Source organism: Mastigoproctus giganteus, chromosome 1 (genome assembly GCF_048544385.1).
Source record: "Mastigoproctus giganteus isolate SK-2022 chromosome 1, ASM4854438v1, whole genome shotgun sequence".
Taxonomy (NCBI): domain Eukaryota; kingdom Metazoa; phylum Arthropoda; class Arachnida; order Uropygi; family Thelyphonidae; genus Mastigoproctus; species Mastigoproctus giganteus.
The window spans coordinates 64,312,383-64,336,535 of record NC_143575.1 but is presented as its reverse complement, the minus strand read 5'-3'; the positions used below and the strand labels follow the sequence as shown (position 1 = coordinate 64,336,535).

General features: G+C 35.1%; 1 protein-coding gene across 4 annotated transcripts in view; it reads right to left on the bottom strand.

Annotated features, from left to right (window-relative positions):
- Positions 1–24,153, bottom strand: part of Vps13 (vacuolar protein sorting 13C) — a 1,645,987-nt gene that overhangs the window by 908,613 nt on the left and 713,221 nt on the right. For all 4 annotated transcript variants that reach the window (XM_090373229.1, XM_090373247.1, XM_090373239.1 and 1 more), the window contains exons 29-30: positions 15,954–16,121; positions 6,085–6,392 (exon numbers count right to left, since the gene is read on the bottom strand). In XM_090373229.1, coding sequence (XP_090229355.1) covers positions 6,085–6,392; positions 15,954–16,121 — 476 coding nt within the window. The remainder of the gene's footprint in view (positions 1–6,084; positions 6,393–15,953; positions 16,122–24,153) is intronic.

Genomic DNA, 24,153 nt, shown 5'->3' with positions numbered 1-24,153 from the left:
CAACTTCAATTTCAGTTTGCTTGGTCGGGATCTTTGAGCTGACAAAGATGGCCACGCCCTCCACGGGCAGCATTTGAAGTATTACGATCGTGTTGATAGATGGCATAGTTCTTTATGTTGGCGGAAATTTGAGGAGTTAGATAGGTTTCCTGTAGACAGAAACCAACTGGAGGGTAGTGGTTAATTAAGACTTGAATATCATTAAGGTTGCTACGAAATCCTCTACAATTCCATTATTGATGTTTAGTAGAAGAAGCTGCTTCTGAATGTTTTTTTTAATGTAACTGTCTTGTGACGTTCAGGCTTTGGTTTGTCTTTTTTTGAGAATAATGGTCGACCGGTATCCATTTCTTCTTCCGCATATATTTCTAAGATCGGTTATTCTTGTCTGGATGAGTCAATTGCATCCATAGACATTTCTTGGATATTCTTTTTTAAATTTGAGTTATGATTATTCCATATAGAAGCAATCACGTGGCGGGGGGGGGGGGAGAAGGATTGTTTGTTATTTAGTTTTTAGGAACATTAGCAACTAAGGCCATATTGCTCCAGGATATGTGGAGGTAATTCCCTGACCTTTCCGCATCCTCCATATTTGATGATGACGGGCTTGAACCCCGTCTAATCAAGAAGCGTGTGTTATGCACTGCTGCTCCTTCCCACCTGGCTATGGAGGCACCGGAGGAGAAGGAGATGTAGCTGGTACTATAAGTGCAGTATTACTTGCCTGGGTCAACTGTTTCGGGACATTGGACTGTTGCTGAGAGAGAACAGTCCAATGTCCTGAAACTTTATTACTGACTTTATTTTCTATCTTATATTTAACGATTTGCTTTTCAGTTTTCCATCTGTCACATGTCCTTGAGTAGGTAGGATGGTTTCCTTTACAGTTGGGGCAAGGCACTTTGGGTGTGATCAGCGACCCACAATTAGGACAAATTTGGTTTCCTCTGCACGCCGTTTGGGAGTGGCCATACTTCTGGCACTTAAAACATCTCAAACGGTTAGGAATATATAGTCTAATGTGGCAGAGTAGGTAGCCTGCTTTTATCGATGGTGGTAGATTTGGTGTGTTAAAAGTTAGAATAATATTCCATGTAGATGTGAGTATATTTTCTCTTTTCGCCATAATTCTTTTCACAGCATTGTTATTTTGATCTTGAAGCTCTTGTGTTATCTCCTCCTCCATGACATTCAATAGATTCCAGCTGGATATAACACCCTTAGATGTATTTAGGGTTACATGGGAAGAAACTTTTACTGGAATTCCAGCAAAGCTTGTAAGTTTTAGCAGTTTCTCTGAATGTCTACAGTTCAATGTTTCCAACAGAAGGTCACCTGATTGCGGTCTCTTGACTGTCTTAGGAGATCCTGTCAGACTTTCCAGGTGTTTCTGGATAAGGAATGAAGAGAGCTTACTGAGAGGCTGATCTGCAAGAGAGTGCATTATGAGAAATGCAGGTTAATTTGTCGCTGAGGAAGTGGTTTTCAACCTCTTGGGTTGCAACATGTTATGGTCAATGTCTAACTATGGCCGAGAACTTGTCAGCTCTAGAGGCAGAAACGTATTTTGGTCCATGCTTGCTCCTTTTGGCCTTTGGCAGATTAGCTTTTCTGCCAAGATTTCCGGCCCCACCACGGGGAGGCAGGAGCAGTGTGACCTGGTGTGACCAGAAAGTAGTAAGTGTTAGTAAAAGAAATATGAAAATAAAGAAAGGTAGCTTTCCTTTCTTGCTCTGTACAAGTACTTTTGTAACAGTAGCTGATATTAAATAAATAAATTTCTTAAGGGCAGGAACTTAAAATAACTCTAAATTGCTTTTGGATAATCACACTTTTAAGCACAGAGAAAACGCTCGATCACAATCGCTTGGCACCTGGGGCCTTTGGAGTGATGGAGTATAAGCTGGTGCCACTGAGATTTCATCAGATGTGTTGCCAAAGCATTTGCAATATCTAAAGGACTAGACAGATCTTGTCCATTATAAGAGAGGATTGGAGAAGATACAGTAGGAAACTTACTAGAAAGCTCTCTAATTTTTTTCCATATTATTTTGGTGTCAGTGTTTTTGTTAATGCTTGATGCAAAATGGGTCTTGGATTCTTTCTTGTCTTGCCTTTGTGTATGAAACATGCTTTTGCCTTTAATTTCTTATAATTAATGAGAGTGGTTGTAGTCAGACATTGCCGAAATAAATTCCAGACTTTATTTTTGGCTTTCTTTGCTTTGATGCAATCCTCATTCCACCAATCATTATAATGCTTTCAGCCCGGGGGATTTGATAGCAGTATTGTGTCTTTAGCCACATTTAGAAGATGAGACGTGATGTAATCTATCACATTATCAATAGGCTAATGGGTGATTTTTTCCCTCATCAAGGACAATTGATGACTGAAATTTTGCTCAATTTGCTCAGACAAATTTCCATTTTCTGCAGAGTTGAGTTGAAGGAGTCTGTGCTATCAAGAAGTTGCATACTATTGGGACGTGATCACTGCCCTTGGGATTATTTATTACGTACTACTCTAAGGTTGGAACCAATATTGGAGAGCAAATTGAGAGATCTATTGCTGAGGTATGTCCATTTGGGAGCTGTAGGTGCGTAGGTGCACCAGTACTGAGTATGGTGGGATTTAGTGCCTCTAAAAAGCTTTCAATTAGTTGACCCAGTCTATCTAATTTAATAGCTCCCCATAAGGGGTTGTGCCCTTTAAAGTCCCCTAATATACAGAGAGGTGGAGGTAACTATATGATGAGGTTTTCAAGATATTTTAAAGAGTAAATATGGTTTGGCAGTAGGTAGATTGAGACAAGAGTTATTGCAATACGGAGAGTTATAAAAAAAAAAGAGCAACAGCTTTTATTTCCATTTGAAGTGGTATATGTTTAGTTGGGATCTTTGAATTTACTAGGATTGCCACACTACCATGGGCATCATTAGCTGTATTTCAATCTCTTCGATAAAGGCAATAATTCTTTATCGAAGGAGAAATTTGCGAGGTTAGCTGTGTTTCCTGAAGACAAAGGGCAACTGGAGAATAATGTTTAATCACATCTTGGATATCATCTGTATATTTCATTGCATACTATTGTACGCAATGAAAGCCTCTGCTGACACCAGAACTGTCCGATCGCGTAAGTAATTTGCCAATAATAAATAACTGCTGGAACCCTGAAACCAGAGGTGAGAGGCTGGATTTTCTAGCTGCTATCCATCTGTCAGTGTCTCCACTGTAAAAGACATACAACAGCCTGAGTGTATGCCGTTTGCTTCGTCCATCTTGTTGATAGATGACAGAATATTCACACCAACCTGAACGAAAGAAGACTGAATAACTACTTTGGGATGTTGAGTTTGGTGGGAAGAAGTTTCTATACCCACACTGACTGAAACTTCTATTCCCTTTCCTCTTGCTCTCTTCCCCTACCCCCATCTTATTTTCTTTGGGTGCATGCAAATGAGACTAACAAACATGCAAATGACCTAGTATATTTTATATTTCCTCTAGTAATAACCTTTTGCGCACTATCCAAACTTCCACCTATTGTTCTCCTGCTCTTCTACTATTATCCTTGTCTATTTTACTCAAAATCTTCATAGGTAAGCTAGCCAACCAATACTCCAGGGTGTAGGAAGGTAGCCTACAACTGAGTTTTATTTTCTTAATATATGGTCTACCTCCGTGAGGCAGAGACCAGCAATGGCCAGTGATTCTTCAAATGAAGAGCTGCTAATAGTTGCTACCTGTCATATGACACAACACATCACTAAGTACACAAACCAAAGGCACGTAATACAAAAATCCTTAAGTACCACAGTAACCAAGATATACACATAATATGTAGCTGGATATGGGTGCCCATGTTAGCATAATATGTTGTGTCTTTGAAAGATCTAGGTAAGATTCCTATCAATAACTAGAGAAATTTCTCAAGTCCTCTTCAACCAATGCTATAGTTACCTTAGCTAATTTCAGTTGAAGGGATAGGGTTCTTCTTATGGAATTATTCCGAGTTTATCATCACAACATGAAAATCAGAGTTGAACACACTTCTACAAACAAAATATCTTAGCTGATATAAAGTGAAGGTCTCCAGGGTTAAAATAATAATTTAATTTTGAAAAGGAATTGTGAGATCCAGTCTTGGTGTTCACTATAGCTCTAGTACGAAAGGTTGAATGACTGGGCAAATATTCAATGATATTTTAGTTGAAGCTTACCATGATGGCCTCCATAGCCGAGTGGTCAGGAGCAGGAATGCAGTAGCACACGCTCTTATAGACCGGGGGGTTCAAGCAAATGACTGCTAAATACAGTCGATCTGCTAAGCCGCACTGGATCAGCGTGGCAGATTATGGTCCATTTCCCTCAACATGAATCATTGAGGAGGCTTCCATTCTGCAGTGGATTGATAACGGCTGCAGGCTGCAGTTTTATGATGTTTTCAAGAATTATTGCAAGAAGAGAACTTAGATTTTAAAATTCTTATAATTCTTGATAACACACCAAGCCATCCTCAGATGGTTGCTGAATTCTCTCTGAATATCAAATCCCACTTTTTGCCTCCGAATACAATCCGTCTACTACAGCCCCTTGACCAGGGTGTGATAGCGGCATTTAATGCGAACATTCAAGATGTTAATTGCTGCTATTGAAGGTGACAAGGCACAAACTGTTATAGAATTTTGGAAGAGATTTAACATTAAAGTTGCTATTGATATGATTGTAGAAGCCTGGAATGATGTAAAAAAAGACTGCTTCAATCATTTGTGGCAGAAACTTATCCCTCATTTAATTAGCAATTTTGAAGGCTTTGAACCTTCAGAGCAACTAAAACAAATCAAAGCGGGTTGTGTTGCTCTTGAAAAAGAAGTTGGTTTCGAGGAAATAGAAAATAAAGATGTGGATGAGCCTCTACAGTCTCACAATGAGGATCTATCTACTGAAGGCTTGCAACAACTTGTTGCAGCCAGCCAGCGAAGTGGAAAGTCAAGATGAGGACGATGACGTAGTCCAGCAGGCTGCCCCACGAGAAATTAAAACAGCAGGGTTATCAGCTGCTTTAAGTGGGATTGAAAAGCACCTACAGTGGATTGAAGATAATGATTATAATTCTGAACGTAGGACAGTGCTTGGTGGCATTCAGACCCATACAGTTAGCTCCTATATAAAAGGAGGAAGGAAAAGCAACAAAAACTAGATAACTATTTTAAGCCAGGGCAGAAGAAAGAAAAGCAGGACAGTGAGTCACACCCTTCCACATTGGGTATAACAACATTTTAACAACATTTGTCCTAAGAACGATAACCCTCCTTCTACATCTTCGCTATAACTCACAAGCCCTTCACCACACCCACTTCTAACAAGCAAACTTCATATCTTGTCAAGGTAAAGTGCTAAATTTACTGTAATATTTATTTATTTATTAGAAATTTAAGATGTTTAAATCTGTGTTAGCAATTTTATTGGGTTTCAGACTGTGAACTTTTTTTTTGAGCGCTCTGCCCCTTTCCCTATTTTTCCCATAGGCCTTGTTGTTTTTAATGTGTGAAATACCATAATGCAGAGATTTTTAGGAACACATGTACCACGTTATAGCAGAATTGACTGTATTGTTGATAAGGGGGGAAAGAGAAATATTCTTATCTAGCCTTCAATAAAAGCTCTCAAAATTGTAGTTAAAAACAACCAAACATACCAAGTATGAGAGCAAACACACCAACTATGTCATAAAATTTAAAGATTTTAGAGTTTAAAAGTATAAAAATTAAATTTAAAATAGCTACTGCTAAAATGAATATATTATTTTTGTTGTTGTAATGCATATTAAAAAAAATCTCCACATTATAAGCTTTTGGCAATCAAGGCCATGAAAATCAGCTAGCACAAACAGCTAAGTTTTTATTTTTAAGTTTTTTTTTTTTTTTCTTTTTTTTTTTGTATTACAAAACAAAGCATAGTTCCTAATAGATTAAAATTATTTGCCAGTAAACAGGTATTTGAATAATATATTCTAATAAAACTGTACAATATTTATTTATAATATAATACATAAATAAAAATATGTATAATGATACTGACCTTGACAACTGCAAGTTGTATAAATCTAGTGTAATGCTGTCGAATATAGCAGGTATTCCCAACTCATTTTTTTTTTTCCCTAGCAAAAATTGATTATAAAGTTTCAAAGTTCCAAGATCAGCCACAAGTGTGTTTAATGATTTAGAGTTCTGTGGTATTATAATTACTGGCGCTTCAAGACATACATTTAGAGACATTCTTGTAGCCTTTTCATATGCTTGTTCCATACCTTGTTTTGCTACTGATGCAGCAACAGCACTTGCTTCATACATTTTTTCCTTGGCAGTTTGAAAATTATCCAGAAAAGCCTGTGAATAAAAAAATATATATATCAATCTTTATAAGCTTATATAGGAACATCTGGCAACAGCCACTTTAATATCAATTAGACAGTAATGATAGAAGTAAAATTAGATCATGAGTTGAAATATATATAATTAGCTCCTATCTAATACTTATATCTTTCAACATTTTTGTGTATTTCTTACAGTTGCACACCTAGTGTTTATTTGTTCTTTTCAACTATATATTCCATTAAACAGTTTTCCTGTAGAGAAATATATAACATTATGAGCAATACACCTGTCTAGCATGGTCTATTTAATGCCATTAACATCAAATTACAAAAAGCTTATAAAAATTCAAAAGCATACAAAATAATGGTATCAAGTAATAAAAGACTACTAAAAACAGCTGTTAAAACTAAAGGAAAAAAAAAAAAACTATGACAACTAAAAACAGCAAAAAATTCTTTGTAAAGTAAAACAACCACCCCCTTTTCCCCCCAACAGAAATGGATTTATTACATCTAAAAGCGTACTGTATTCCCATTTTACTACTGCATGTGTCAACAAACAACTGTTATTGTAATTGTATCACTGATGGAAAAACTATGTAATGGATCAATGAAACTCAATCAGCTACATCCAATTAGCCTCTACTGTAGATTTAAGGAGCTACCATTTTGGTTTCAATTTAATTGTGTTAAAGGTGTTTAGAATAGAAGAACAGTTCAACAAAATTAAGAATTCAAAATGTTTAGTTATCAACAAAGAAATAGTAGAAATGTACAGTACTTTTGGTTTTTTTTTAAGTCCATGAAAATTAACAACAAAGGAGAAAGAGAGTATCCTTTCAATGAAACCCTACAAATTTTCACAGATGGCAATCATGAGAAGTACCAGTGGTCGTGTAGAACAAGATAAAATTTTTTTGCAGAGCACACAACTACTGGCATCATATCACAAAACCTTGAATAACTGGCTTAGGCCACAGCTTTAGGGAGACCTCCCTAAGCTGTTATTTCAATTGATTAGTACCCCACACTACTGCCATGATTCCGCACAGGGTTCATACAGACCAATACATGAGATATGTAAATTAGCATTAGTAGAGGCATATGATGCAAGAAAGCAAGCTTATTCAGCTATACAAATGGTATAGTTCATGCCCCCCCCCCACTAAATGGAATAATTGGCTTAGGCCACAGCTTTAGGGAGACCTCCCTAAGCTGTTATTTCAATTGATTAGTACCCCACACTACTGCCATGATTCCGCACAGGGTTCATACAGACCAATACATGAGATATGTAAATTAGCATTAGCATTAGTAGAGGCATATGATGCAAGAAAGCAAGCTTATTCAGCTATACAAATGGTATAGTTCATGCCCCCCCCCACACACACACACACAGTGGTTCATGGACCCCATATGGAATCCACAGATAGGGTACAAAAAAAACCTTGATTTCCTTCCTGTTATTTTGAAGTAAAAAAGCAGCTTATTTACAGAAATTTGCATACTATTTTATATTTTATTGCACTGGAAATTGATTTCCTTCACAAACCAAACTATGCAATAAAACAAAAAGTAAACTTTATTTCTGCTCAAAAGTAAACTTTAATGCTGTTGTTTTATGGCTTGAATATGAAGTTTAAATTGTGTAGTAGTCTTTGACATGACTATGTGAATGTCTTCTTTGACTGACATCGACCTGATTTTGACTTTTCATTTTTAAAGTAAGAAGTACTGAAAACGATGACTCACAAATCTATGTAGTAGCAAATGGAATCACAGCTCTTTTAGCTCAACTTTTCAGATTTGGGTAGGCTTGTATTAAGGAATGCCAAAATCCTCCAAAACTCATTGAATTGAATTCACATTGCATAATTTCCTCTGTCCTCAAATCAATGAGTTAATCCCTGGTAAGGTCCATTATTGATGCAGTCTATGACAACAAGGAAAGGAAAGAAGAGAATGGCCAAGGCCACCCTTTCAGAAACACTTTTTCCAACACTGGAAAGTTCACATAACTGTCCATCTCAAATCTCCTCTTCGAGAGTGGCAACGTGGCCAAAAGAGCTTGTAGCCTTTCAGCAGCATCCACAACAGTAACTGTGGAGCCTTGAATAAAAAGCTTTATCTCATTCATATGGCTAAAGATATCCACCAAGTAAGCCAAGCCATTAATGAATTCCTCTCTGTCTAACTGTTCTGAGAGTAGACATTCCTTTTCTCTCAAAAAATGTGTATCAACTGTTTGCAGTTCAACTGAGTGCTTCAAGTTTGTTTTCTGGAATACCACAAACTTCTGCATTGTAGAGAAAGACTTGCACATTCTGCTCCAATTTCTCAACAAAATCTCTTGAAAAGGAAGTGATCCAAGGCCCTGTCCCTGAACTTTACAACTTTCAAGGCAGTAAACAAGATTTTGTTCAGGATTGTTGTTTGAGGTTTTGATACGACTACATGATGACATAAGCAATTAGTAATTATAACATATGAAGCTTTTTTCTTCACTAAAGCAACAAAATTAGAAGTGTTACTGAGCATTGCAGATGCTCCATTTATGCACAGAGTACTGATTTTTTTTTTTTTTTTCCCTAGTTGAAGTTTTGCTTGGCAAGGATACTTTTTTGTCATTTTGAAGAAATACAGCCTTTGTAGTTTTCAATATTGCCTCACAGTATAGGAATTCTTTGTTGGTGTTAGCAAGTATATAATGTGAAAAAAAAAAAAAAAAAAAACAGGAACTGGCTGCACTGAGAGAGACATCAGTAGTTTCATCCAATTGCACACTGAAGCAAAATGGTACAACTGCCAATTTATCCACGATCTGTTTAAAAATATTTGAAGAAACGTAAGCAATTAGGAAGCAGATGACATCATATGATAGAGGTGCTGCTTCAATTTTCTTCCTCTACTCAAAGCAACAAACCAACTCAACCATTTCCAGGGAACATGGTTTCATTACATCTCCAATTGTGTAGGTTCTTTTGGTTGCCAATGTGATAAGCAACATTGTAGGAAGAATTAAGAAAACTTTTGTATTGGAGCAAATCTTGATAAAAGTTCCAGCCTTTACAAATCAAGCCACCTTTTCACAAAAAAGAGATCCACACTGTCTAATGCACTATTAGGCTGAACAGAGATAAAGTGCTCCTTCAACTTTGCTGGCACATGCACTCCCATTGACATCTTTCCAAATAAGAAGCAAGACAGCTTTTGTTTCTCATCACACTTGGCAACAAAAGTAAAACCACAAGATGCATAGGTTTTGTCATCTTCATGCAAAAAAAAAAAATCCACTGTGATGCGATTTATATGGAAAGTAGCAACGAATACATCAAAAATTAAATTAATAAGCTCAGGGTTTCTATGTACACAAAACATCCGAGGCATGATTTTCAATAAATGTGCAGATCTTCTCGATCAGCTACTGGTCATGACTAACTCTGATTTTTTTTAAAAATTGTATTATTATTATTTTTTTATTACTCTGTGAATAAATGCTATTTCCTTCCTAAACTAAAGTCAAATATCCACCAGTACCAGTATTAAACAACAACTAATCCGGAATGAGAAAATTACAATGAACGATTGAAAGGTGAAAAAGTTTGCGAAAAAGATTCTAGGTGTCGCAGCATTTATTGATAAACATGAGTAAATTAAATATTTATTATAGTACTATTGAAATTATTATACACTACAACCTTTCATTCTATATTTGTTTAGTTTACTGCAGAAACAAAGCTGGCTGGAGTGATATTGGTGCCAAATGTTTTTTCTTGGGGAATCTGGCATAATTAAACGAGTATTTCATTCAGTTCACTTAAAACTGCTGTGCCACATTGTAGGCCTACAACTAAACATAATCCCCCCCTCTCCTACTGCAGATCTGTGCATTCCAAATTTGACTATATTATTATTTATTATAAAAATATTACAATAATTATAAAGTAATCTGAATTCTGAAGTATGGACAAATGGTTAACTAGTTTTAAGAAGGATGCAAAGGATACTGATATGGAAGAACATGTGGCAGCAGGGTATTTCTAAAATTATGTCAGATTCCCCAAGAAAAAAAGAAGATAATGAATTGTTTTTTAAATATGGATTTACATGTAATAGTAATCATGATTACCAAAAACCAGTGTGCTTAATACGTAACCAATCTTTGGTGACCGAAAGCATGAAGCCTACAAAATAAAAAAGACATTTAGATACTAAAATTAGAATTTTAAGAACAAAAATGAAATTAAAAGTGCTCTTCAAGATCTGCAATTATCTCGAAATGCTGTGATGCAATGCATCAAAAAAATGAGTAAAAATGTGAACAAACAATTTCGTGCTCAAATTGCTAATTGTGTGTCCTTTTCTTTACAACTGGATAAATCTACAGACGTCAGTGATACAGCTCAGTTGCTTGTTTTTGTCCGTATGGTTTTTGATGATTCTGCCACTAGAGAAGAATTGCTGGGTATGGTTTCATTAAAAGAAAGAACTAGAAGTCTTGATATATTTAACACATTCAAAAGTTTTATTGAAAAAATTAAATTACCAGAATTTAAGCTCATATCAATAACAATAGATGGAACTAAAGCAATGACAGGGAATCTTAACGGATTCATCGCATTGTGCCAAAAGGATGATGAATTCCCATAGTATCACCATCAACAAGTGTTAGCCAGAAAAAGATTAAATACTAAAAGTGTTATGGACATAGCTTTCAAAATCGTGAATTGCATCAGAGGACAATCTCTTCAAAGGAGACTTTTCAAAATGCAACTCAATGAAAATGAACCAGATATAATATTACACACAGATGTGAGCTGGCTGAGTTGGAGTAATTTCTACAGAGATTTCGAAATTTGCTGAATGAAATTAAAAAATTTGTTGATCAAAGGGGAAAATGATTATCAGTAGCTACAAGATACGGAATGGTTCTGTGATCTGGTTTTTTCGCAGATTTTACCAGTAAATTAAGTGATCTGAATTTGGAATTACAAGGAAAAAATAAAAATGTGGGTGACATGATTAGTAGTATTTCTGCATATAAATATCAATTTTTAGCAATGGCTAAGGATCTAAAAGGGAAAAAAATCTGTCATTTTGAAAATATGCAAGATCATTTGCAAAAATATCGTGTTTTAGAATTTAATAGTGAGAAATATGTTTCTGAAATTGAGAAAGTTGTGGATGATTCTGAAACCAGCTTCAGCAATTTTAAAACAATTGAAGACATTGTTCAATATATTTCTTATCCAGAAATTGCAGAAAAAATGGCCGAGATTTTTCACATGGAGAAAATATTACTTGAAAATGAAATTATTACATTGCAAAACGGTATCTTCCTAAAAGCCAGGTCATCAGAAAAAGACTTTTGTAAATATGTTTGCCGAGAAAAGTACCCAAATGTAAAAAAATGCAGCAAACTTTTAAATTCATAGTTTGGTTCCATATATCTATGCAGATCAGCCTTTTCATACTTGAAACAAACAAAGAATCGCTCTATTCTTACAGACTTGCATAGAGAAGATTCTTTATGATTGGCCTTATCACAGTATATCCCCGATTTTGAAAGCTTGGCAGATGACATTAAGACACAAACTTCACATAAATTAAAAATTTAAATAGACATGAATTTAAAACAAGAATTCTGAATTATATTTCATTTTAAAATTTATAAACAATGTTTTTCTATATGTGTTGATTAACTTTTTTAACCATTGTGCAATGATATTCTTGAGATGGTAGATCGTGGCACATTTTGAAGAAAAAAAGTAGATGGCATCACAAATTAAGTTGGTCACCCCTGATGTATAGTAAGGTAGGTGAACAGCCTAAAAAACTACATTATTAATTTCACATGATATAAGAGTGGTATTAATATAATAATAACCTTCCTTAGCTTGCCTAACAACCTTAGTGACTTGATTGCAGACTATTTGTACTTGCTGTAGGCTTCCATGCACCCTGCTTTATTTATAATTATCATTCCATACATTTTTATTCATTGCCATTAGTCTATATCTTTTAGTCTTAAGAGATCTATATCTCTTAGATGGTATAAAAAGCTTGCTAGCTTCTATGATCACTTCCCTGAATGACTCCCATTTAGAATTTGCAGCTAGTAGCACATCAACTAGTCTCACTGCATATAATTTAAAACTGTCTAAGCCTATTGTAGTCACTTTTATGAAAGAAAACTCCCTTTTCCTTATGTTGCCAGTAGTTATATCTTTAAATATATCCCACATCAATATATTATGATCACTGCCACTTAGTGGTTTCTTTATCTGAGCATTCTCAATGTATGATAAGTCACTGCTGATAATCAGATTAAGAGTATTGTTTTTTTTTTTGCTGCCTCTCTGACATGCTGCTGTAGAAAACAGTCTTTCAATAAATTCAAAAAATTTTTGCTACTGTGTGAGTGACCAACCCACAAACTGCAGTCAATATCTGGAAAGTTAAAATCCCCCATTATAAGACAATCAGATTTTCTGGCTTACTCTATCTCTACAGTTGTTCATTACACTCATCACAGTATTTAGGCCTAAAACACACCCCTACACTCATTTTAGTTTTCTTAGTGTTTATATCACACCAAACTACATGAATGCTGCACTAGCCACCCATATCATCAACAGAAAGTTGGAACAAAATTTATCAGAATGAAACATGTGAAAAATAAAATAAAAATAATGAGAAAAAAAAAAAAAAAAGAAAGAAAGAAAAGTCTTCTTTATACCAACTTGGGAATACATTCCCTATAACAATTCCATTAGATGTGGTTAGCTTAACTGATTTTTTTTTTTTTTTTTTGTCAAAATTATCCTTTCTCTTCCCATTCTTTCCACCTAATTAGAAGAAAGCAAAATATTGTCAAGATAATTTACTGTTATAACTGACTTTGGGAACTCCACCTCTGCTTAGATAAATTATAAGCTATAAAAGAGGAAAGAAAAAAAAAAAGAAAGAAAAAAAAAAAAAAAAACCAGCTTTTAAGTTTGGGTCCAGAAATTTTTATATTCAATTTTGGTTCAATATCTTACAGATGCATAACTCAGTATACTCAATTTTCTCCCTGTCAAGAAAAACACTGACAGGGAGAAAATTGAGTATACTGAGTTATGCAAAGCCATTAGAAAGAGACTCAGAGAGGACATAAGAAGATTTAACACAAGAAAAGTAGAAGAAGCATTAAGGGAAAACAAAGGATTTAAATCAGCAGCCATGAGCAGTAATACAGAAAGACAAATGATACTGAAACTGAAGAATAGCGATGGTGTACTTATAAACAGCAGAAAAGGCATAATTCAAATAGCAGAAGACTACTAGAGAGCTAGGGAATGATACCAGCAGTGGGGAACATGGATTGCAAAGTAGCAACACATACGACATACCCGATATTCTTCCTGATGAGGTAGAACATGCATTGAAGAAAATGAAGAATCGGAAAGCCCCGGGGGAAGATGAAGTTACTGTAGAGTTGTTAAAATTGGGAGGAAGAGACATAACACAAAAACTGGCAAGGCTCTTCACAAAGTGCATTAGAAAAGGTGTGATGCCTAAGCAGTGGAATAATGCAATCATAGTTTTGCTGCATAAGAAAGGAGATAAATCAGAAATTGGAAATTATAGACCAATTAGCTTGTTATCCCATATCTACAAGTTGTTCACAAGGGTCATTACTAACAGATTAGAAAGAATACTTGATGAGAATCAACCGAAAGAGCAAGCTGGCTTTAGGACAGGATTCTCAACTATGGATCACCTTCACGTAATATCACAGCTAATGGAGAAAGCAAATGAATATAAAACACCATTATGCCTGGCATTTGTGGATTATGAAAAGGCGTTTGACTCCATACAGCATAAGGCAATGTTTCGGGCACTGGAAAGACAAGGCATAGATACTCCATATATTATGATTTTGAAGAAAATATATGAGAATGCTACATCCTTTATTAGACTAGACAAAGACAGTAGCAAATTTAAAATCGAGAAAGGAGTTCGACAAGGAGACACAATATCTCCGAAGCTGTTTACTGCTGCCCTTGAGGAAGCTTTCAGAAGATTAGACTGGTCGCAGAAAGGAGTCAATGTGAACGGAGAGTACCTAAACCATTTACGATTTGCAGATGACATTGTGGTCATAAGCCACGATCCCAAAGAATTAGAGGAAAATCTTAATCAGTTATGCACAGTTAGTAAGGATTTTGGACTAAAGATGAATATGGCTAAAACAAAAGTAATGATGAACAAGTATGCCATGGAAAGGGAAATAATGATTGAAGGAGCAGTAATTGAAAAGGTGGAGTCATATACTTATCTGGGACAAGTTATTAGCTGTAATAATGATAAATGGCTGGAAGTCAAGAGAAGAATAAATTTTGGATGGATAGCATTCAGGAAATATAGTCACATACTGAAGAGCAATATCCCAGTTTGTCTGAAACGTAAAATAATGAATCAATGTATACTCCCCACCATGACTTATGGAAGTGAAACTTGGGCACTCACCAAAAGAATGGAAGAGAAGCTAAGAACTACACAGCGAAGAATGGAATGAATTATATTGGGAATCAGACTGTTAGATAAGAAGAGAAACGCATGGATTAGGCAGCAAACTAAAGTAAAGGACATTCTTATCAAAACTAAAGAACTAAAATGGTCTTGGGCAGGACACATAGCTCGAAGACATGATGACAGATGGACTAAGAAAATAACAGAATGGTACCCAAGAGGAGCTAGAAGAAAACCTGGAAGACAAAGGCGGTGATGGATAGATGAAAATCATGAGTTTTTGAGTAGTAAATGGATGGCCAGTGCTCAAAACAGAAGGAACTGGAAAGTTGCTGGAGAGGCCTTCATCCTGCAGTGGATTGAAAATGGCTGATGATGATGATGATCTTACAGACGTGCAACTGATTTTTTTGCTACTTTGGCCAACTTGTTACCTAAAATTCAAATGTATATCCAATCCAACAGAAATGAGTATCTGTGGTTTTCAAGGGTTCTACTATAATGCAATGGCTCTTACAGAGAATCAGATGAGAAGTTGTGTGGCCTTCCCAAGCAGTGTTAAAAGCTGCTAGGAAATACCACATTGTCATCTGTAAACATACTGTTAGTATATTTACAGAAAATGCTGTTATTACGTTATTGATGGCCGGGTGGGAATGCCATACTTTCATCAGTAAGTATACTGTTAGCATACTATGTGTTGGTATACTACAACCCATCAAATACACTTGTGATTCTTTAAAATTACAGTAACATAGCATTTTTCTAAAATCAGCTGCAAATCAAATATCAGTTGATATGGTAGAATGAAAGTGTGGAAAAATAGTGTGTATTGCTCCCAAGAGTTATGTAAGTAGTAGCCGTCACCAGAATTAATTTACAATCAGAGTTTTCATGTACTTATCTTTTTTCATAGTAATCCTTTTTTTTTTACAAGCATACACTAAATATAATCAATATTTCAATATTCCTAATTATTATGAACAGTGTATAATTCATATATAATTTTAAAAAATTATAAAGTATTAATGTGCAAGAGTTATTTTACGTAAGTTACCAGAAGTGTTGAAACAAATTTGTTAAGAAATATTATTTTCATTCTGCCCAGTACAAGATTTAAACACATATCCACAGCTGACATATCAATGTAGTTCTCTTCATCTGTGGCTTCATTATACATCACAACTCCAAGATCTAATACTTCTCCAGCCACAGTTGATAGAATCTGCAAGTAACAAAGAGCATAGTAATATAACACTAACAAAAGCAGATAACAATCAATAAAAACACTGCTTGCCAAATATTAATTTCAGCAATGCAATACTGTATAGTTCCAAAGCCTAACTGTATTTTTGATAAATTTTCTACATAATATAAATCATGCCATAATAAGGTTAAAAACTCTCATTATAATAAAACAAAGGAAACATATTACATAAAAACTGAAGAAAAAACATAAGCTAAATAGTTAACAGAACCACAATATACAGGCCACATAAAAAAAGCAATATCTGAATTAGAGAGATGATTATTCATCTTTCTCAGAGTTTTTTTCTAATGCAGTCACACAAGGATATGTTTTAAATGCAGATAATTGCCAATTAGTAAAAAGTTTCTATTTGGTTTATATCATAAAAATTAAACTAAATGTTAAATGTAAATTACACATTTAAGGACACCACTATTTCCATTGGTGATTAACCATTAGAATACTCAGATTATTTCACAGATAATGATGACTACCCTGCAACCAGAGTCGAACCCATGCTGGGATAACAGAAATACAAAGTACTTAAACAGGGGAGTTCTTATGTTCACCTGTCCTGATGGCCTAACTTAAAAATAATGTGTATGAGAACTCTTTACAAATGATCTGACTGAGCTGGATGGAAGATATCCTGAAGCTGCAGAGTGGAACTGTGATATCCTGCTGGATGGCATGGTGTCAGATTTGGGAAGGGGCTAGAGAAAGCTTTATGACCGCTCATCCTGTTGCTGATGACATTTCCCGTTTGTATCAGATCATATGATTAAGTCATCTTTGTAATCTGAATATATTTGGTTATGTTTTCTGATAAATATGTTGAACTTGAGCAAATTCAAATAACAATTATCAAAAATGCTGAGGAAAAACAATGTCATTGTCCTTGTTTTCCTCGTTCTGGAGTAATTAGGGTTGTTAGATATCCGGTTTTGATCAGGACAGTCTGGTATTTGAGCTTCCTGTTTGCTAAACATATTGAACAAATAACAGACATGTAACTGTCAGGTATTTGTTAACTGATTAACTTTTATTATCATTTTACATGTTTGTTCGTTTAATTTTAGTCACATTCATTTTTTATTATAGTTATTTTCTAGAGTTTTAGTAAATTTTGTAATCACTGTTGTTCTTTAGGTGAAACAGTATTCTGTAATATTTATTATTCTCACATAGTCAAATAAAGGTTAACTATTTCAATGACATTTCAGTTTCTATGGACATATGAACATGACAGTTTGTGATAAAGTTGTACAACTTTTTTTTTTTTTTTTAATATACCTCTCAATTGTTTGGATGCAAAACAAGTTTTCTCTCTTAAAACTGATAAAAACTGCCCTAACAAATTTTCATAAAGTTGTACATTATTATTATAGTTTTAGTATTTTAGATTAATAATTCTTACTACAGCAGTTCCCAACCGGTGGTTCACGAACCCCTGGGGGTTTGCACTAACAATTCCATAATGGCATCTGCTTAGATTTACATAGGTATATTATTGTAAACTAATTAGATAGTATGAATCAGAGCTGTAATACTCAATATGTTCTACGTTGATAATAATATTAGTAAATTAATAAGAGGAGTAAACCTCAATATAGTACGTGGAACACTTCCGTATGATACCCTCCAGAAATTAAAACGGAAAAAACGAAAAAATCGACAACTTACCGGTACATTAAAGTAAAATATAAATAATTAAATAATCAATTTAACACAATTCAAAATCAATTCAAAACAATTAAAATTCAAATTAACGCAATTAAAAGAATCTAATGAAAATATTCAAAACGATTTTCCTTCCTGAAGCTGACAATGCTTTTCGAATTTGACAATAGTAATATCAAAAAATACTTTATTTCTGTCCCATATGTTGAACAGTGGCACAAACAGCTTAACAGATTCTTTAAAGATACCGAATTTAAAATTATAGCTAGGCCTATACGGAAGTTACACACTATACTGAACAATCGCTCGGTTCTTTCCGCGTTCGCAACACAAATTAATGATCTAGACAACATTTCTTGTGGTGATTGCGACTCGTCTTACCAGGGTTCAACGCGGTTTTCTCTTAATATTCGTGTAAATCAACACAAAGCCTCAGTTCGTGCTTCTCGTTCAGCAGCGTCAGAATTAGCCTTTCATGCCATTAACGAAAAACATACTTTTTTATTTAACGAGGCCAAAATACTTAACGTTCAACGTAATTATATGCGACTATTAATTGCAGAAACCGTTGAAATTAAATTACACGAGAATTCTGTTAATGTTCGGCGGCCATATTTGATCTCCGATGCGTGGACCTTTACGCGCATGCGCGAAGACATATAATCACTATTTAAGTTGCAGGTTTAGCCTGATTCGGTAATTTTCATTCCTGTGATCACGACAGTCGGTCGAAAAGCATTGTCAGCTTCAGGAAGGAAAATCGTTTTGAATATTTTCGTTAGATTCTTTTAATTGCGTTAATTTGAATTTTAATTGTTTTGAATTGATTTTGAATTGTGTTAAATTGATTATTTAATTATTTATATTTTACTTTAATGTACCGGTAAGTTGTCGATTTTTTCGTTTTTTCCGTTTTAATTTCTGGAGGGTATCATACGGAAGTGTTCCACGTACTATATTGAGGTTTACTCCTCTTATTAATTTACTAATATTATTGTAAACTACAAAATAAAACAAATAAATAAACAAATTAAAATCAAATTAAATAAAAAGTAAAGAATTGCCAAAGAACCACATCTCCTTATAATTAGTTTACTGTCTTATAGTATATCATGTTAAATAAATATGTTTTCCATTCTAAATTTTATTTCATTCTCAAGGAAAATTGTTATGTATAGGTACTTTTTTTTTTTTTTTTTTTTAAACCTACAGTACTTAGTACCGTGCATAGGTTGAGGGTTGAAAAGATGAAAAAAGATACTTGTTTGTTGACATAAGACTTGAACTTCTGTTGATTGTAATTTTCAGGAAATACATAAGGAGGATGGTTGTTCCAGAAAACGGAAATTGAATTAATAAATGAGGAAGAAGAAAAGTTGGTTCTGTGAGTTTGAAGTTGGACAGTAAAAAAAGGATGTTGACTGGTTGTGGCACATGTACAGACTGCTTTGAAAGAGAAACCAGGAAATATAGAAGCCAATTCAGAAGAACAGTGCCCATGGAAGTATGTATAGGAAGGCCTATGAGACAGAGCGAAGAGACTGTGTTCGAGATGAGACTGTTACGCGGGTAGCACAGTGGTATTGTCACTGTCCTCCCCCACACCACATGGAAAAGAACCAGGTTCGAATCCCGTCGATGAAGCGAAGAATTTTAATGGGCTGTTTTCACTCCATGGCTGAATTAGGCAGTCTCAGACACAATAAATATATAGGTAGATGTAATCATTTATGGGTGACCCTAATATCATAAATTTTTTTTTTTTTTTTTTTTGTTAGAGATGAGACATTATTTAACCTATCTCCCTCTTTTGAATGGAATCTAGAAGCCTGAGAGAGGTTTTAGAGGCACCGCTCCAGATGTGGTAACAATATTCCATGGTGAACCGGATTTGAGATTTCTACAGAGTCAACAACAGTTTGGAAGAAAAGTAACGCCAAGAGAATACCAAGTTTTTTAGATGCAGAGGAAGCAATATTTGTAATGTGCTTGTGTCAAGAGAGATTAGAAGTCAGGGTAATTCCTAAGATCTTACTTAGAAATCGGAGCATCATCAAAGATAAAAATAGTAGCAGAAGAATCTTTTTGCGAGATATAAGACAGGACTGAGGTTTAGAAGGATTGAAATTAAGTTATCTTTGCCACACTGGAGATCAGCACTTAAAGAATTGGTAGTGGATATTCGAGAAGTTGAAGCTGATTGAGCAGGGCAAGGTTTCTCAAACTGGAAGGTGCAATGCAATGTGCTATCATCAGCAAAACTATGGATAGGATTTCTGGTCAATGGAAGAAGGTCATTAATATACAAGAAGAAAAGAGTGGGAGAAAGAACAGAATCTTGGGAGACACCAGCATTAGTGGAGAAGTTAGAAGACAGAGCTGTCTACCATTAACCAGTGAGTGGTCAGAGATAAAACTGGACACCCAATTACAAAAAACAGCTGGCAAACCATAGGATGGAAGCTTGTTTAGAAGACCTTTATGCCAAACACAATCAAACTGCTTAAGTTTCACTGAACTTTTCCATTGAATTAGTCCATAAATGGGTAACATTAGCAATATCACCAGTGGATCGACACTGATGGAATCCATACTGATGATCATCGATCAGACGGAAGGTTTCTAGGTAGTTTAAGAGATGGTAGTTAATTGATTTCTAAATTACTTTATAAAAAGTATAAGTAATTGCAATGAGATGATAATAGGATTGGAGGGATTTGTCACTCTTTTAAGAACTGTCTGGATATGAGCAAATTTCCAAGCAGAAGGAAAAATACCTTTGGCCTAAGGAAGTGAAAAAAAGCGACAAAGAACAGAAGTAAGTTCAGGAGCTCAGATTTTGAGAACAAGTGGAGAAATACCATCAGGACCTGGAGCTTTCTTAGCATCAGATTCATCAAATCCTTCTGACATCCATTTGATGGAAGACCACAAGAAGCATTGAATGGAGTGTACTAGGAATGCTGCAATAATTAAAGTCAAACACCAGCCAAGGAATTAAAATTTTTACTATAAAAATAAAAATATGCAGAAATAAAATATAATAAAATATATTAAAATTCTGTGATACACTATCGGAAGACTAAAATATTACAATAAATTACGATAAAACAACTAAAAGCAAGGCTAAAATCGTTAAAAATATATACCAAAGCTTTCGGAGACTGCTGTCTCCTTCTTCAACAGTGTACTATTACTGCAATGACACATCCTTAAGTAGCAGGACCGTGGCACTCGTGCACGTGATCCATCAGACACATGGTCAGCATTCCCCACGCGCGCATCGGAAATGGAAGTGGAAAAATAAATGATCAATATGCCCAACATTACAGTATATATTTAGGAGGATTTGCTACTTGTTTCTCATTCGGACAGGTTTGAATTGTGTTGTAAATCAGAGAAATTTATAAAGACATCAACGATTGGAGCTGTAGTTAGAAGATTTCTTGCAGAAAGGGTAAAGTTCTCCCCCGCCTCCCCCATCAGTTGTTTCAGGTTCCTTGGGCCACTCAATATGCAGGTGGGCCTCAACACACACTTGTAGGCAAAATACACAATGTTATGTTTACAATATGCAATATGGCAGAAAGCTACAAATGTGTCTAAAAATAATAGCAACAGCTTTGCAATGAACTGCCTCCGGTATTGCATTATTTCAAATAAATAGCTAATATACCATTTATTAAAAGAATAACCACTCCTATGACAGCCCCTTTCAAGATTTTCTGATCCCTCATCAGGCAGCTGGAGGTTTGTATGAAATTAATGGCAAAAAAGTAGACAAAACATTTTACAATGCCATTTGTTTGAAAGTAATGCAATTACAGGGAGCTACTCTCACAATAAAAATGAATTATGCTTACAGGAAACAGTAAACAAAATAATGACAAATCTGTTTTCAAACTTTTCTCAGTCAGAAATGCCAAGAGCTCATCGACATTACATATTGACATATAGTAATATAAAAATAATATGAAAATAATTTTCATATTACTATAAGTCAATATGTGCAGTTACATTCTTAATATATCTTGATGAAAACATTATCCTTGTTCATTACTTAGTGCTCCTAAATTCTCTAGGATTTAATTCAGGTCTAAATGAAGAATGAATCTTTAAAGACACTGAACATCTCATTCCCTTAAAGTTTATTAGCCGGTTTAAAAGTAAACTATTTCTACTTCTTTGTTGCATGAAAATCCTCGGACATCTCTAAATGATGTCTGTACTGTAATCTTGACTTTACTGAGGTTTTCCTCAAATTGAGTTTATGTAACAGAAGCCTGATTGAGATCTATCAAAAATTACCTATTCTGTTTCGTGTTGCTCAGAGTTGAAAAGAATCCCATTAGGTAACCAAAACCATTTCTTGTTTTATCCAATGCTTTCATTAAATTTTGCAACAATTTGTTGTTTAATGATGGAAGATTCAGGTACCAATATCTGGGATTACTGCTGCTTGTGTAATAGTATTGGTAGTGGCAAATGATGCAAGAAAAGTAGCTATCAGCCAAAAAAAAAAAATTCCATTTCAATTATACAACCTTTCCAACATTGTCTAATTCTTCCTTGGATTTATTCAAGCTATCCACTTCCACATCAGATGGAAGTTTTTTCCAACAATCAAAACCACCCAATGGCTAATGGCAAAAATCCACACAGCTATTCTGCAACCATTATTCCGCAATTTGAATTTATACTCCCCATATGTGCAGTCTGACAAGAGAGAATCCCAACAGCACTGGGCTTGCTCAATCGACTCCAATCCTTAAACACCTTAATTATATCACCTCGGGTGACTACTCTCCATATGCTGAAGTTTGCAGAACTGAAGCCTTTCTTGGTAAGAGCACCACGTTCCCTCATCAATATCACTGCTCTTGTCTGTACCCAGTTCAGCAGCTCTACAACCTTCCTAAAATGAGATCTACAGACCTGTATGCAGTACCATAAGATGTAGCCTGACCACTGTCTTATACAATGGAATAATTGCGCCCTTATTCCAGCTTGGAAAATCCATGTGTATCATTGGCAAAACTCCATGTGCTGTTCTAGCAACCTGTCAGCACTGCTCAGAGAAATTCATATCTGACTACACAATTATTCCTGGGTCTTTTTCATTTTCTACTCACACTGAGCGTAGTGCTGCACAGTTGGTATATTAATCAGAGATTACCCTACCCATTGGCAATATTCTGCATTTGTCAGTCATTCATTTTTCTTTTCATTTCTCAAGCCCAACTGCCTAATTTTTCTAGATTGCAGCAACATACAGTCATTATTGTCATTAACGAAAACTGCTAACCTTTGTATCATCTGCAAATTTAGACATTAAGCCTGATATATCATCATAAATAACATTAATAAATACAGAAAACAACAATGGGCCCAGCACAGAACCATGGGTGACTAGACTGATAACATTAGCCCACTATGAGCAGTGTCCATTAATAACAACTGTTATCTCCCATTCAACAATCCCTCTATCCATAACAGTAACTTGCTTTAATGCCACATTGCTCCAGTTTGTACAGCATCATTTTATATGCAACAGTATCAAAAGCTTTCCCGAAATCCAATTATATAATATAAAAATAAAATAAATTTTTTCACCCAGCTTCTTTGTTATGACATCATAGTATTCATTCAAATTGGTAAGACAAGACTGTCCCTTGACAAACCCATGCTGTGACTCACATAAAACTATACTCTTGTCTAGATGGCCCTGCATTACTTCTTTAACCAGTGCCTCCATTATTTTCCCTAGAACAGAAGTTAAGATAACACGTCTGTAATTATTCATATCACTCTTTGATCTCCTTTGTGAATTATTGGGGATACATTTGCACATCTCCAGTCCATGAGGACGACCCTTGAATCCAAGGATGCTCTCATAATTATGGCTGAGGGTCTGCTTAACTGGTTGGCTGCCTCCTTTAATATTATTGGATAGATCTAATCCACCCCAGGTGCCTTTCTTACATTTAACTTCAGCAAATTCTCTTCCCCTTTCCACTCAATTATTACATAATCATTTAGTTCCATTGTAAGGGTTTGATAAACATCTGGCATCCATGCCACTAGAGAATCCCACATGTGTGAATGTAGATGCAGAATAATTAATCAGTTTGTCAGCAACTTCAGCAGGACCACCAACAGTCGACCCTTGAATGCTTCCCATTTAGAATTTCTTGATGGTAAAAGCACCAGCTGGTTCCAATGCATAGAATTTAAAAACTGTCTGACACCGTCACTGTAGCCACCTTTACAAAAGCAAAAACTCTTCCCTTTATACTTAATAATAGTTACATCTTTAAGTAAATTCCTA